The sequence below is a fragment of the Python bivittatus genome, unplaced genomic scaffold (assembly GCF_059951505.1).
Source record: "Python bivittatus isolate LINGU-HERP-01145 unplaced genomic scaffold, Pbiv_v1 ctg000260_np1212, whole genome shotgun sequence".
Taxonomy (NCBI): domain Eukaryota; kingdom Metazoa; phylum Chordata; class Lepidosauria; order Squamata; family Pythonidae; genus Python; species Python bivittatus.
This window is the reverse complement of record NW_028277055.1, coordinates 2,072,089-2,085,570: the sequence shown is the minus strand read 5'-3', so window position 1 is coordinate 2,085,570 and position 13,482 is coordinate 2,072,089. Positions and strand designations below refer to the sequence as shown.

The 13,482-nt window shown below is 45.4% G+C and overlaps 1 protein-coding gene across 14 annotated transcripts in view; it reads right to left on the bottom strand.

Annotated features, from left to right (window-relative positions):
* Positions 1 to 12,197, bottom strand: part of LOC148216075 (uncharacterized) — a 44,616-nt gene extending 32,419 nt beyond the window's left edge. For 10 of the 14 annotated variants that reach the window (XM_088140272.1, XM_088140271.1, XM_088140273.1 and 7 more), the window contains exon 1: positions 7,209 to 12,120. In XM_088140272.1, coding sequence (XP_087996398.1) covers positions 7,209 to 7,660 — 452 coding nt within the window. In that variant the 5' untranslated portion in view covers positions 7,661 to 12,120. The other 4 variants (XR_015796041.1, XR_015796040.1, XM_088140282.1 and 1 more) reach the window with 4 other exon arrangements.
* Between the last annotated feature and the right edge of the window lie 1,285 nt (positions 12,198 to 13,482).

Here is a 13,482-nt window from a genome sequence, read left to right as displayed (position 1 = left end):
GGAAGGAGTTGTTACCCTTGTGTTAAAAAATAGGGACCTAAATTACCTGAATTTATTCCTCCCCAGGGTTAGTTGGCTGGCTGATGGTTGCAGATCAAACACAGATACAAAATGAAAAATAGAGAAAAAAAAATCTAAAACAATGAATAGAGAAGAAGGTATCAGCTGATTTCTACAAGCTATAGCCATTGCTAGAAACTTGACAGCCTTTATAGTAGTTGCCCAAGTGAAGTCTTGCAGAAGGGAAGACAACTAAAATGTGATCAGAAAAACAATTAATATTTCTGACAATCAGAGTTAGGAGTGCCAGACTCCATGGGTGGTACAATGGATTGTGTAATAATGCATGGGTGACTGATTCAACCTCAGCCCCTGAGCATTCACACATACGGTTATTGCATAAGAGACAAATATATTTACTTGGAGTCTCTATAAGAAGTAGCACAGCAATTTGAGCCAAGATAAAAAAAATCTTCTATGTGGAACATGTAAGATGTTAGGGGGATAACTAGGAATCATCAATGCAATTGCAATAAACCTGCAATTACACCATAATAAGGGTAAATGATTTTAGCCCTATCATTTTGTAGGTCTAAAACTCAGGAAAAGTTGGAAACTATGTTTCTGGGGAAAGAGAAGTCTGGGGACATTTGACAGAGAATTTTTAGCACTGTCCTCTCTAAAGTCCTTTTTGAACTTTCTTGGTGGGCAAGCCACAACATCTGAGTTGTTATAGAATGGAAATAAGATTGTCATCCCTGGAAAAAATGTACAGATCCAAGCATTCTTCTCTAAACAAATGCACTTTTAGATACCTCATAGTTTTAACTACTGCTTTTCCCCTTGAAGATTTAGGCTAGAACATGGGTTACTATAGATCACAGGATGCCCTGAGTAGCAGTGATGGAATTGCACTGAGTTGAGAGTTTTCACACCAGAGTTTATTAAATTCCATCACCTGGGTTCACACAACACAAAGCAACAAACCATGGTTTATAAATAGAATGGCTTCCTTTAGTCAAGCTAAACCAACCATGTTGTGATTAATGGGATGTGTAGGTTTAGCCAAGGTTAAGGGACAAAGTAGCCAACGGGAGGGGAAAATGAATCCTTGGTCCATCTAGCACCTGGAAGTAGGGCAATGACCTATGTTACTCATAGGTATATATATAAAATATATATATACTCATAGGTATATATATAAAACCCACATCTTGCTGTGCAAGATGGAACAGATTAGTTTGCACCATTTTCCTAAAGCCCGAGAGGGTTGAAATGGATCAAATCTCCGTGGAGGAGGAGTTACACAGAATGGAGGCAGGTGCTGAAAACACCTGCTTCTGAGGCTCTGTCAGATGGCAGTCCTGTAGAGGTGGGACCTAGAAGAAGTTGGCCCAGTTTGATCTGGCTGGATGGGCAGATAAATACAGGAGAAGGTTGTCCCTCAAAAATTTGGATTGGAGCCATGTAGTCAGCCCCTGGAAGCCAACGGCAACCAATTCAGCTCCAGAAGCCGTGAGGTCATCTGAATTTATTGCGATATCTGGACCACTGCATTCTCCATCAGCTGTAGCTTCTGAATGCTCTTCAAGGGTAGCCTCATGTAGAGCACCTTACAGTAATCCATACAGGAGGTGACTAGGGCATGAGTGACTGTAGGCAGATCCTGTTGGTCCAGGAATTTTGCAATCGGCATACCAGGTGTAGGTGTGCCAAAGTTCTCCTGGCCACAGCTGCCACCTGCTCTTCAAGCAGGAGCTGTGAATCCAGGAGGACCTCTACATTGTGAACCATCTCTGAATGCAGGAATACAATTCCATTCAGCCAGAGAAGGAACTGCCCAGGAATCATTCAGTTTATGAACTCAAAGCCTCTCTATCTTGGAGGGATTGAGCTGGAGTCTCCAGGCACTGGGTCAGCATTTCTACCACATCATGTTCAGCCCACTGATAAGATGCATGATTGGGTACCATCAGTGTATTGATGATACCAAATCTCATTCCCATCAATCTCTTTATTCAGTCATCCATCACTGGGTACACAAACAGGAGTGGGGAATGGGGGGAGGCAGGGAGATTGTGCCCCCGCCTTAGGGTTTTACTCAGAGGCCTCCTGAGCTGCACGAGGCTCCTGGAATGTTTCTATGCGGCAGAAGTGGACGGTTGCCAAATACAAGGGATATCCTTAGATGAACTGCAGCTGACAGGGTTGTCTGCAGGGTGTGGTCAAAAAAGTCAAGATGGCAGCCACGATGGTGAGATCAAAGGTCTGCCTGCCTTTTATGTGTATCAAAACGCCATCTGCTTTTTAATGCGCATTGCACATGTGATGCAGGCAGGCCTTTGATCTCACCATCCTGTCTTTTTTCACCATACCCGGCGGACACCCCTGGTGTCTATCTTCACGTGAGGCGTGCTCAATTAATCTAGCTTTTTGGAGTCACCCAGGCTGAACCCTAAACTCACTCCACGTACCAGGCTAAAAAGTGGCTGGCAAGTTTACGTTTCGGTGTTTATCCTTTTCCCTTCAATGAATTCTATTGAAATGAAATCAAAGGCACTGTTTTCCTTATCCTACTACTTTTCTGGCTTGGCCCTACTTCCTTTTGGGAATCATTATAATAATTTATTAAACTTGCATGCCACCCGAGCCTCAACCATTCCAGGTGGCTCCCAGCAACCAAAGCACTTACAAGAAAATCAATAAGACGTAAAAGATAAAGACGAAAGATGGCACGTGCAATGGCACGAGGGGTCTCACTCCCACACCGAAGTCCTGAGTGAATCTCTCCTGCTCCATCAAATATGCCACTGAATGGCAAAGGGTGGTCCTTGGTCCCAACCATGGGGCACCCCCTGTCCTTAGCCGTTTTTGGGTATACATCAGCTATTGATTCACCAGGTCTTCTTGGAGAGACTGTAATCATGGCAGAATCCATGTATTACCTGCAGAAAATGCAGCCCCTGGCAATTCCAGTTCTAAAGTAGCAGGCCAGTCATTTGCAATCTGGTACCCTCCAGACGCTTTGGATGGCAACTGGCAGAACATTCTACCAGCATTCCCAGAAAGCCAGAGGCCACACTGGCAGAGGATTCTGGGCAGCCCAGTCCAACACATCTGGAGAACATCAGATCGGAGACCATGCTAGCAGCAAGCAAGAAAGGACTTTGCTTGGCAAGGGCAAACTGGAAGTTTCTGATTAGTGGAGTATCGATAATATCAGTGACAACTACTCTGATGTGCTTTAAGCAAGTAAAAAGGCCACGACGCTGGGCTAGGTCGAGCCCATTTATTTGTTTTTGATGGATCAGCCTCAGGAATGGAACTAAAGGCTGAATGCGGTCCAGGAGTGATGAGTGAAGTCACTGCATAGCTGATGCTCCAGGATGATCTTTGATATTTTCCAAATCTACAGAAATATCTTGAGTGGGAATCTTGTCTCTCACACCTTTGGAAAATGACTCCTGTCTACTAGCAAGAAAACATGGCTGTTCTTTCTAGTCTGAATTTAGAGGCATCACATAGCACATTTAACCTAGTTGCCGAATTATCCCATTTTCTGGATTTAGACAATTCGTTATGGCGTACGCTAAGCGTACAGTTGAATTAACACAATAGCAAGCTGGAATGTTCGTGTGTTGTGCAAATGCAGGCAGTAGGTTAGCCGCTGACCCACTTCAGTGTACTGTGTGAATGAAGCCACAGAACCAAGCCCCCCAAAAAAGGGATTCTTGAAATAGATTTAGCTGGAAGTACCAATTTTATTCCCACCCATTCTAAGTATTGCTTTCATTTATTTATTGCATGCATATTTAGAAAGAAATTATAGCAGTACACGCAATCCCCTGAATTCTTCATCGGGGGGTGGGGGGGTGGGGGGGAACATATCCTGTAGCATGAGTCAAGAAAATTGAAACTGTGGCCTAGTTATTTCTTGCTAGACTCCTGCAGTCTTCTCCATCGGATCTTCTCCTTCAGGACCTCCTAGATCCCCTGCTTTATTCAGGGCTTCATAGCCAGGATAATTCACACCCTCCCTTCTCCGAGGACAGTGTCCCCCCTTAAATCTTTTAACAGGTTTCCTTCTACACCTGGATCTATCACAAGCAGTTGCTTCACTTCCAAATGGGCATCTACACTTCCACCCCCATCCTGGCCACTGACTATGCTTCTGCCCTAAAATACAGGGGAAAGTTGCCATAAAGCTCTCGTGTTCGGTATCTTCTCTATGGCTAAGGCGGCCTCTGGGCCCATAAGCATTTTTCAGAATGATTAGTGATTAGTTGCAATTCTTCTATGAAAGTGCATCCGCCTGTCCAGAAAAAAGGACATAAGCTGGGATGTTGGAAAGTCTTCCACGGGGGTTAGGAAAAGGTGGATGACAGAGAACAACCTCATTTATTTCCTTTGGGGAAACAGATGTTTGTGACTAGCTAGGCTCCCCTTAGCAGCCATTTTGTGCAAGCACACACAATATGCTTTCAAATTTCCAGATGTGCCCACTGACCCCAAATGCTTATCCACCATTTCAGCCAGCCCTAGGTGTGGCATTTTTCCCTTCTGCTCCAAAGCCTTCTGCTCCTCCTATTCTTTACCATCCCTTATAAGCCTGGGACACCTGTCTGCTTGATCACACATGCTTCTCTTTCACCCTGCAAACTCCAGCAAACCCCAGCTTTTCTACAAAGACTTTGGCACAGCCCTCTACAATCTCATAGCCTTAGTCATCCGGTAAGTACACGTCATTGAAGTGAATCCATATTCTCTTCTATTGGCCTGCAGTTTCATTCTTTCCTTCCTCTCTGTTGTCCTGGTCTCCAATCAGAGATTGCCAAATTCTTGGGGCAGGGGTTTCTCAACCTGTGGTTTATAAAGTAGCAATCACATGCATGATGTTACAGCAGAGCTAGCCAACCCAGTGACCTCCAAATGCTCTGGACCTCAATCCCCATCAGCCACAACATGAAGACTTTGGGGAGTGGTAATCTAAGTTGTCCCTTTACTAGAGAAGCATTATCTTCTCCAGTTGGGGTATATTCCAGAGATGTAGACTTCACCCTCCAGGATTCTCAGCTGTAGCTCTTCTAGCTTAGGAATCTGGGAGCTGAAGTCCACCCATCTGGAGGGTACCCAAGTTGGGAAAGATTGTGTTAAAGATGAGTAAGAGGAAAAATAAGCTGAGGACTTCTGGCCATTTGGGAGTTCTGTGGCATATGCAACAAATCTACCTGCCAGTCATCCAGCTGACGATAATCTGAGGACTACATATTTCTAGGACTGCATTTCTGAGAAAAAGGGTGAGATTTCTCCGCAAAACTGTACTCAGGCATCCTAGTTGGAGAAGATGCTCTGGAATGGGATTTTCAGGATTCTGCATTGGAATGAGGGTTTGGTAGTGTGCAGAACAATATGGAGTCTGGCCAAGTCAAGGCATTGATGAAGTTTCTTGGGGAACTTGCCAAAGGCAGATTGGATGAGGAGCAACCCCCCCCTCCCCTTCACTGCTCAGCATTTGCTATAAAAGGAAGTCTCTTGCTTTTTAATTCCATCTCTTCCAACTCCAGCCCAGGGTTTCTGTAGCCAGTCACTGAACAGAGATGTTCCAAGTTTTGCTGCTGCCATTGCTTGGCCCAATTCCTGGTTCTGCCTCCTCTCACTCCCTGCTTGCTCCATCGATTCCATTATAAAGGGACTGCATTAGCCACTTTATCAAATGAACACTTTTTTTTTTTTTTTAAACCAGAGGAACAGAGCAGCTTCAAGAAAACAAGTCTGGAACTTTAAATCCACACCCTGCTTCAAAAGCAACAAGATTTGTGGATTCAGAAGCAAGACTCCTAAGCATCTTTCCTACCGATGTGTCCAAGTACGATGCCAAGATTCAATTTCAGCAAACTTCCATTGTTTTTTCTATTTTAGAGTACTTGTCCTTTGCCCACTGAGTGTCCAGCCAATCTCTCTCTCTCTGCATCAGATTCCTAGGAACCCCATCAAAAATTTAAGAACCCAACACAACCTGATGTCTATCCTTGTTTGTTTACATTTTGGGATGGGGGGAGACAGAAGCCTTCAAATGTTAAGCAAGATCTAGATCTGTGGGGTGGTCAAAAAAGTCAAAATGGTACCTGGGATTGCACAAAGTCCTGCCCTCTTTAACATGAGCGTGACGCATATAAAAAAGGGGGCCGGGCTTCAATCGTGCAGTCAGGGCAGCTCCCCCCTCCAGCAGATGTTCTGTTTAAGAATTCCCTATGAAAGCAACACTGCTAAGTGTCCTCTGGAGATAGATCTAATTTCATACCTATAATATTCATTTTATCGCACTTCTAACGTAAGACTTTTTCATTATTGGGCAAAAATATACGGCTGCCCCCCTTCCCGGGAATTTGGGCCTAAATCTCGGGAAATACAATTAATACACCTGTCAAAGATTTGGGATTTTGATGCCAGGAGGGGCTTGAAATGACAAGGCGTGTGTGCGTGTGATCCCCACACACTTACACACACACAAAATAAGGGGTGATTTATTCTAGTCCATCTGCACAGAGGGCAGGAAGAATGGCATTGCCCTCAAACACAAGACGGTGCTGATGTTCTGAAAGAAGAAAAGTCCTCTAAAGTTACAGACCTAAATGAGATCCATGCTTTACTTGGTGACACTTCTGCAAAACTCTGTAGTGCAAATTGTCCTCAATGCAGAGGGATACAGAAGAGAAAGAAGCCACCTTACCGTCTTTCAGATTAACTCCTGCCTCCTACATTTCATCCTTTAACTCCTACTTTCCCTTCTCTGGGCACGTCTCGGTCCCCTACGGGTGACTGGTAGCCTAAGGAGAGGGGAAGGGGGATTTCCATTCCAGACCACCTGCAAAGCAGTCAAGACTCCCTCCTCGGAGAGGCTCAGTGGCAGAATCCCCCTGCCCCCCTTGGGGGAAACCACTTGCACACGTCCATGGAAAGCTCCTGGAAGGAGGCTAGTTCCAAAAAAACGTCTGTGCATGCAGGCTTCCCCCTTCACCATTTTCACAAGGTTATTATTTGTTCTGCATTAAAAAAAGAGAGAGAAACAAATGAAAGGTACATCTCTAATGTCCAAGCTTTGCAACATCAGCTCCGTACTGGTGAAGGTTAAACACGCCCAACTCTTCTGCAGTGCCGGGCAATCTGCTCCCCCCCCCCCAGCTCTCTTTCCCCAGAGCATCACTTACAGTCCTGGTGGAGATGCTCCCATCCTCTCTGGTTGGAGGGGGGGATCGTGGGCCTCTGGGATTGTGCTCTGGAGCCTGCCAAGACCGCTGCCTCGCTCACCAGCACTGGGCTTGACTTTGCCACGGAAAACTCCCAGTTCATCATCACTCCTCACCGCCTCCTGCATTCTGTTCCCTGGAAGCCGGCTGCCAGGAGCAGTGGCAAAGCACTCGCAGTTCAGCTTGAGAAGTTCCTTCCTTGTAATGAAGGGGAGGGATTTATGCCTTCTCCCTCTCTCTCTCTCTCTCTCTCTCTCTGAGATGTGCATGTGTTGTGCGTGTGTGTTTGTATAGACACAGGCACACACACACACACATTGGGGCATAGAGGGGCAGGCTTGCTGAGGTTTGTAGGGGTTTTCAGGTGCCAAGCAGCCCTGGGTAAAAAATGAAGGTCGTTCTCCCCTCCCCATCTCTAAAGCTTGGGAGAGTTCCCTTTTCCACTTCTCCTGCACCCCCAACTTTAGGGAGAAAAAAAATTATTAGTTCCGCCTACCTTCGTCCACGTAGCCACGTAGACAACACCCCCTTCCTTTCCACCCAACAGCCAATGGAAGTTTGCCCAGACTTAGAAGGTGGGCTAATGGACGCTTTGGGGGCTTTATTGATCAGCAAAGGTTGGCACAAGGGGGTGGACTCCCTTTTCATTTTCATCTGCACCTGCCAAGGAATAGCTCTGGAGCTTATTTGCCTTTCCAGCCTAGGCAAGTCTGAAGGGCCAGCTTAAGGTGACTGGGCTCTGCACACCTTTGCAAATAGGCAAGATTTGGGCGGAGCTGGTGCCGAAGAACAACGAAGTTGGTGACAGCCGGGTCCTGGATCCATCAGAGGGTGGAACATTTTTTGTTTAGGGCAGTAGCTTCATTCTGCTTCTTACACATGAAAATTGGACAAGTTGGAATTTGCAAGGCCTATCTCCAAGATGCCTGGAGTCTATGCTAGGGTAGGGTTACCAGACATCTGGAAAAAGGATGACATGTCCTCCTTTTTTCCTCATGTCTCCATCTATCAGGCATAACCTTAAAATCAAATATTGTCAGGCTTTTTGAGCTTTTTTTTTTTTTTTAAAAAATGGACTGCTTTCACAACAGTAGTCATTCAAACTTCCATGAATTGTGACCTTGTAAATTGTCTGCTTCTTTCTTTCCCTTGTCCATCAACAGACTCAACAGCCTAAATTTACGTTATTTATCTTCTGATTCCAGCAATCAGCTTCAATCCAGACCCTTCAAATCTATGATCCCTGGCATCTGGAGATCACATGACTCATCATACATTTCTAGTGTGAAATTTGAAAAGTGTCTCATTGTCATTTTTATATTATCACTAGCATATGTTCTTGAAAATAAAGATTTATTGGAAGAATATTGCGATTGAAAAACCAGTCTTTCTGATGCTGGAAAAAAGTAATTTCATATACATGTAGGCCCAAGTACATTTTTTTTTTTTGCTGTTTTTTGCTGTAATTTTTGTCACAGATGCCAAGAAAGTGAAACAGTTAATGAGTCCTCCTTTTCTCCCCATTTGTCCTCCTTTCCAATTGTCTGTGTCCTCCTTTGCTTGTTCAGGTATCTGATAACCCTGTGATAGGGACTCAGGGTATTATCTAAAGATATATGGAGTGCTTAGTTGGGAGTTTTCTTGGAAATTTCTTGCAGACCACCTTGGGTTCCCTGACCGGGACGGCAGAGCTAAATGGATGAGTAGTCCTAAAATCTCAAGTTCTTGAGGTCTTCATGGATCTTAAGCACTCCTCTCATCTATTTCAACCTCTTAGGCAATGGGGTACTGGGATTCCCTGTTCCCTTCCTTTTTTCCTCTCCCCTCCTCATGTGTAAGTGGTAGCTGCTGATCCATGTACTTTGCATTATGACATTGACCATCTCAACTTATGCCCAACCAGCCCTACCATTAGACACTCTCCTCTGAGCCAATACGTTCTTTTGGAAGACAGAACTGTGGGGTATGGAGCTTTTCTCCCCCCACCCCTACTTGTCTCCTCTCAGGCATGGTACCCTACAGCCAGCCTAAAAATTCATGGAAAGAGTTACAGATGTATAGAGGACTCTATCTCATTGTGCTGAAATAAAATTGAATTGTTTTAGAATATGGAATAGAAGAAGGTATCACCTTTTCCCTTATTCTCAGTCCAGCCTTCTCCAACCTGGTGCCCTCCAGATGTGCAGTCCCCAGCATTCCCAACCAGTCCCCATACTGGCTTGATGGTGTTGACCCTACACAAATGGAAAGCCCCAGATTGGGAAAAGTCTATCTCAGATATCAAAATATTGTATGCTCACAGGATAGTATCTGCGGTGATGGGGGTTGGGAATGGAGAACTGCAAAGAAAGGGAAAGAAACAGAAAGGGGGGAGGGCTGGGAGTGACGCCTCCTACCTGATACTGTCTCAGGCTAAACCTAGCGGATGGGGAGAAGCTGGTGAAAAAAGTAGCAGTGTCGGGGGGGGGCATCAAAAAAAGGAAGGTGGTGAGCACAGATCACAATCAAACCCACATTCCTTTTCTACCTGCATCATTGTTCCTTGCAAGCACAGAGAGGCAAGGCTTTGATCATGTGGTTTTCACCACCATCTTGTCTGTTTGGGCCTCCCTGCAGATGCCACTGAGAAGAGGCTATTTGTGAGAGTCAGTTCTCAGCCACAAACAGATAGCTCCATGTTTCTCCATCTTGGCATCTTTAAGATGGCTGGGGAACTCTGGGAGTTGAAGTACAAGCATCTTAAAGTTGCCAAAGTTGAGAAACACTGAGAGAGCCTGATAACAGTCCATTACACAAGCAAGAGAGATCATCTCTCCTATCCAAAAGAAAGTAGTTTCTAGCCTTTTATGACATGGAGGCAGGAGAAATAGCTACAGCTGTTTGAGCCTTAATTTCATCATAAACAGGGCTTGCCTTTGATACACAGCAGTAGCTGGAATTCTTTCATAATGGCATCATTAGCTTTTCTACAGAGCTGATCAGCGCTTTTTTGTCCTTGGAAGTTTGTTCTTACAGTTTCTTGTTTAGCTGGCCAAGAGAAGACTGACATTACTGTAGTGACTGTCCCATTTAAATTGGGAAGTGGGGTTATTCCAAAGCTTGAGATCGCTAAGCTATGGCCTGGGCCTCCCTAGAAGCAATTATTTCTGCTGCTTAGGCCAGGGCTGCTGCTAAATAGTGAAGAGTATTCCCAGTTGATGGTGATTACAGTCTCTGGGGCACGGCTTAATTGTACCATTTGCTTCCTCTACCGTGGCATCGCCTTACTGCAAAGACAGTTATGGGTCCTCTTAGGAAAGGCTGCCAATATTCCATCTACCTATCCATCAGGAGTTAGTTTGGCATCATCTCTGAAGCAGGCCAGACTTAGCTTCAGCGCAAGTCAGTTCAGAGATGATGCCAATGCCAGCTTCGGAAGAACTTGTCAACTGGCATCATCTTCCTTTGAAGGAGTTAGGAGGGTGGATCTACCCCATTTATTCCCATCCCATAAAAGAGGTTTCAGGAAGAGAAACACTGTTTTCGATTCTTTGCCCCAACCCTTCTAGCTTTGGAGATTTCAGCATGGCTCTGATATCCTCCCATCTTACCTAGATGCGTGTGTTGAATCAAATCCATCTTCCCAGGAAGTCCCGCTTGCAACTGCCAGGTCTAATTTTCCAAAGTGTTTTGGAAGCTACTTAATCTTTAATTTCACAGGGCTCATTTTTCTGAGCACAGAGATGCCCTGAATTGCAAAGCTGGTGGGTTCCTGTTTTACTTTTTTTTTGTTTTACAAGGAACTTTTAAAGGCACAAGACCCACTGTGAGAGATGCAGTCGGTGAGGCCTGACACAACCTTCTGCAACTTGGTACATTCCAAAGGTATAGCCCAAATTCCAAGAATTCCCAGAAAGCATGGCAAAGGGAATTCTGGGAAATGTGGTCTCCACCTCATCTTCAGGGGACTATATTGGGGAAGGCTAGCTGGAATCCCAAGTAAGGGGTTGAGAGAATATTTTGTTGTAGGGGTTCCCCTTGTCAATTGTTCCTCACTCTTTAAAAAAAAAAAAAATCAGGAAGATTTGTAAAAGTTGCGATTTTACATGAAGACTTAAATGCCAATTTGTTACCTTCTAAGGAAAACCAAAGGAAACTGCATTGCTATATCTTGATGTTTTACCACCAAAATTCATGGCGGGGCAAGACTAGGGTTGCAGATCACCCACCCTTGCCCTGGGCCGTCCTGCTGAGGAAGAGGGTGTCTGAAAATACTTCCGTTTGCCTGAAACCATTCCCTTCCCATGAAAGCAGCTCTCCTAGGAATCCTTACCAAAATCGAAACTGGCCCAAAATGTTCACAGCCCCAAACTCGAGCTGTGCTGCACCCACAGCCTATCAAGCTATTTCAGCATCTCCAGCAAAAAATGGGGTGAACGGCCCTCCCTCTCTGGCCCGAAAAACAATAGCTCCCCTTCGAAGGTGCCCAACCTCATCAGCAAAAATGTCTACATATTGAACTGGACTGGGGTGTCCCAGTGTCAACCAGACCCAAGGAAGCTTCCTCCTCCTCCTCCTCCTCCTCCTCCTCCTCCTCTGCCTGATTTTGTTGTCCTTCCACATCTTTGGATCCTGCTGAAGGGAAGCGAAGGCTGATGACATTCTCTGCTTGAACATCTGATGAAACTAAGTTTGCAGTCCCTGTTGGCTCATGACCTCTATGGGAGCCTCGGTCACAGGCCCTCCCCCTCTGCATTCTCACGCCACCGCTGGCAAGGCGATGGCCAGCCTTGCAAGGCAGAGACCCTGAAAAGTCATTTAGCATTGCTCTAAAAGGATAAATTAAACACTTTAAAAAAAAAACGTTTTACACCAGAAGTTAGAAAAACTGAAACTCCTACCTCATCCTTGCTTACCCAGGAGAGTTGAAATTGGCAAGGCTGGGGCATACCTTTTTCTCTGTGGGCTCTTCCCTCCCTCTCCCCCCCTCCAACCAGGCAATGTTTGCTTGCTATTTTTGGCCGGATCCTCCAAACTCTGCTCCGCCTATTAATAAGGGGAGTGAGAAATCTGTTTGGCCTCTGCTATATAAGGAAAGGTAGAAAGATCTACCCAGAGCTAACTATATTGAGAGCCAGAGAGTATGCGCTATGCGCGCAGAAGCAGGGGAGAGTCAGGGAGGGGAGTGATCATGCTTCTGGCACAGGGGATGGAAAAGAGATTGTGTCAGGACAATTCAGTGGCAGCCGCCTTACGCACGTATGTGGGAGAGGGGAACAAACGCTCCAGCGGCATCTTTCAAAAGGCTTTGACTGCCGACCTCCGTGCCGTTTGACAAACCAGCCAGCAGAATTAATTTAGCTTGCTTCTGAACAGGGAACCCCCATCTTTCACGTTTCTGAACCCAAACTTGGTTCTGAATAGAAAAACACAAACCAGTTGTTTTTAGCTAGTGGTCAAGTTGCCTAATAGGTCAGATCCGTAGTGGTGCCCCATGTCTATCCCTGGTCAGTCAGGCTATTTCTGAACAAGGGTTAGTGCTCCTCTGAATCAGAGTTACATGATTTACATGATATACAGGTCATGTTTGTGTCATGGGAAGCGGGGAGCAGGAGGAAGAGCCTCAGTTTAGCCAAATCTTGAAGTGTGTCAGGATTAAAAAAAAAAGTGTGTGGGGGAAGATGTCTGCTGCCTTGGGTTGTTTAAGAGAGAGGTCAAATTTACGTGTTGTAATAGTTGGTTAATTTTGAGTTGTTCTTCCTTCCAAAGGGAGGAATAATAGTAAGCACGCCTCGGCGTCAGTTCTGCACCTACACTTCCTACTCGGCAAAAAGTAGAGGCTGGGTCCTCTCTTTATTTTCTTGTAGAATATGGACACCAAACTGTTTCGTTGACAGCACATGGAATCAAAAGGAAATAGCAGCACGCACTATCCTGTTAATGAAGCTAGTTACTAGCGCTGCCTTAAACATTTCTTTTTTTAAAAAGCAAGGAGGCACGAAGGGTGAGAAAAGAGAATCAGCAGATAAAACAGATGCGGCAGAAAGTTGGACGCCCTTGGTGCCAAGATTATTTCAGGCCACAGAGGCACCTACGTGGCTTCTCCAAGTCCTATCACATCCAACCCACATCTACCTATCACATCCATAAATGGACAGGGGGAGTCACCAGAAGGGTGTCGGAGACTTCCCCACCAGACTGCTGTCCCAACCAGGTCCCAGTGGGTGTCTTATGCAACATCTTCTAGGAGAGGAGC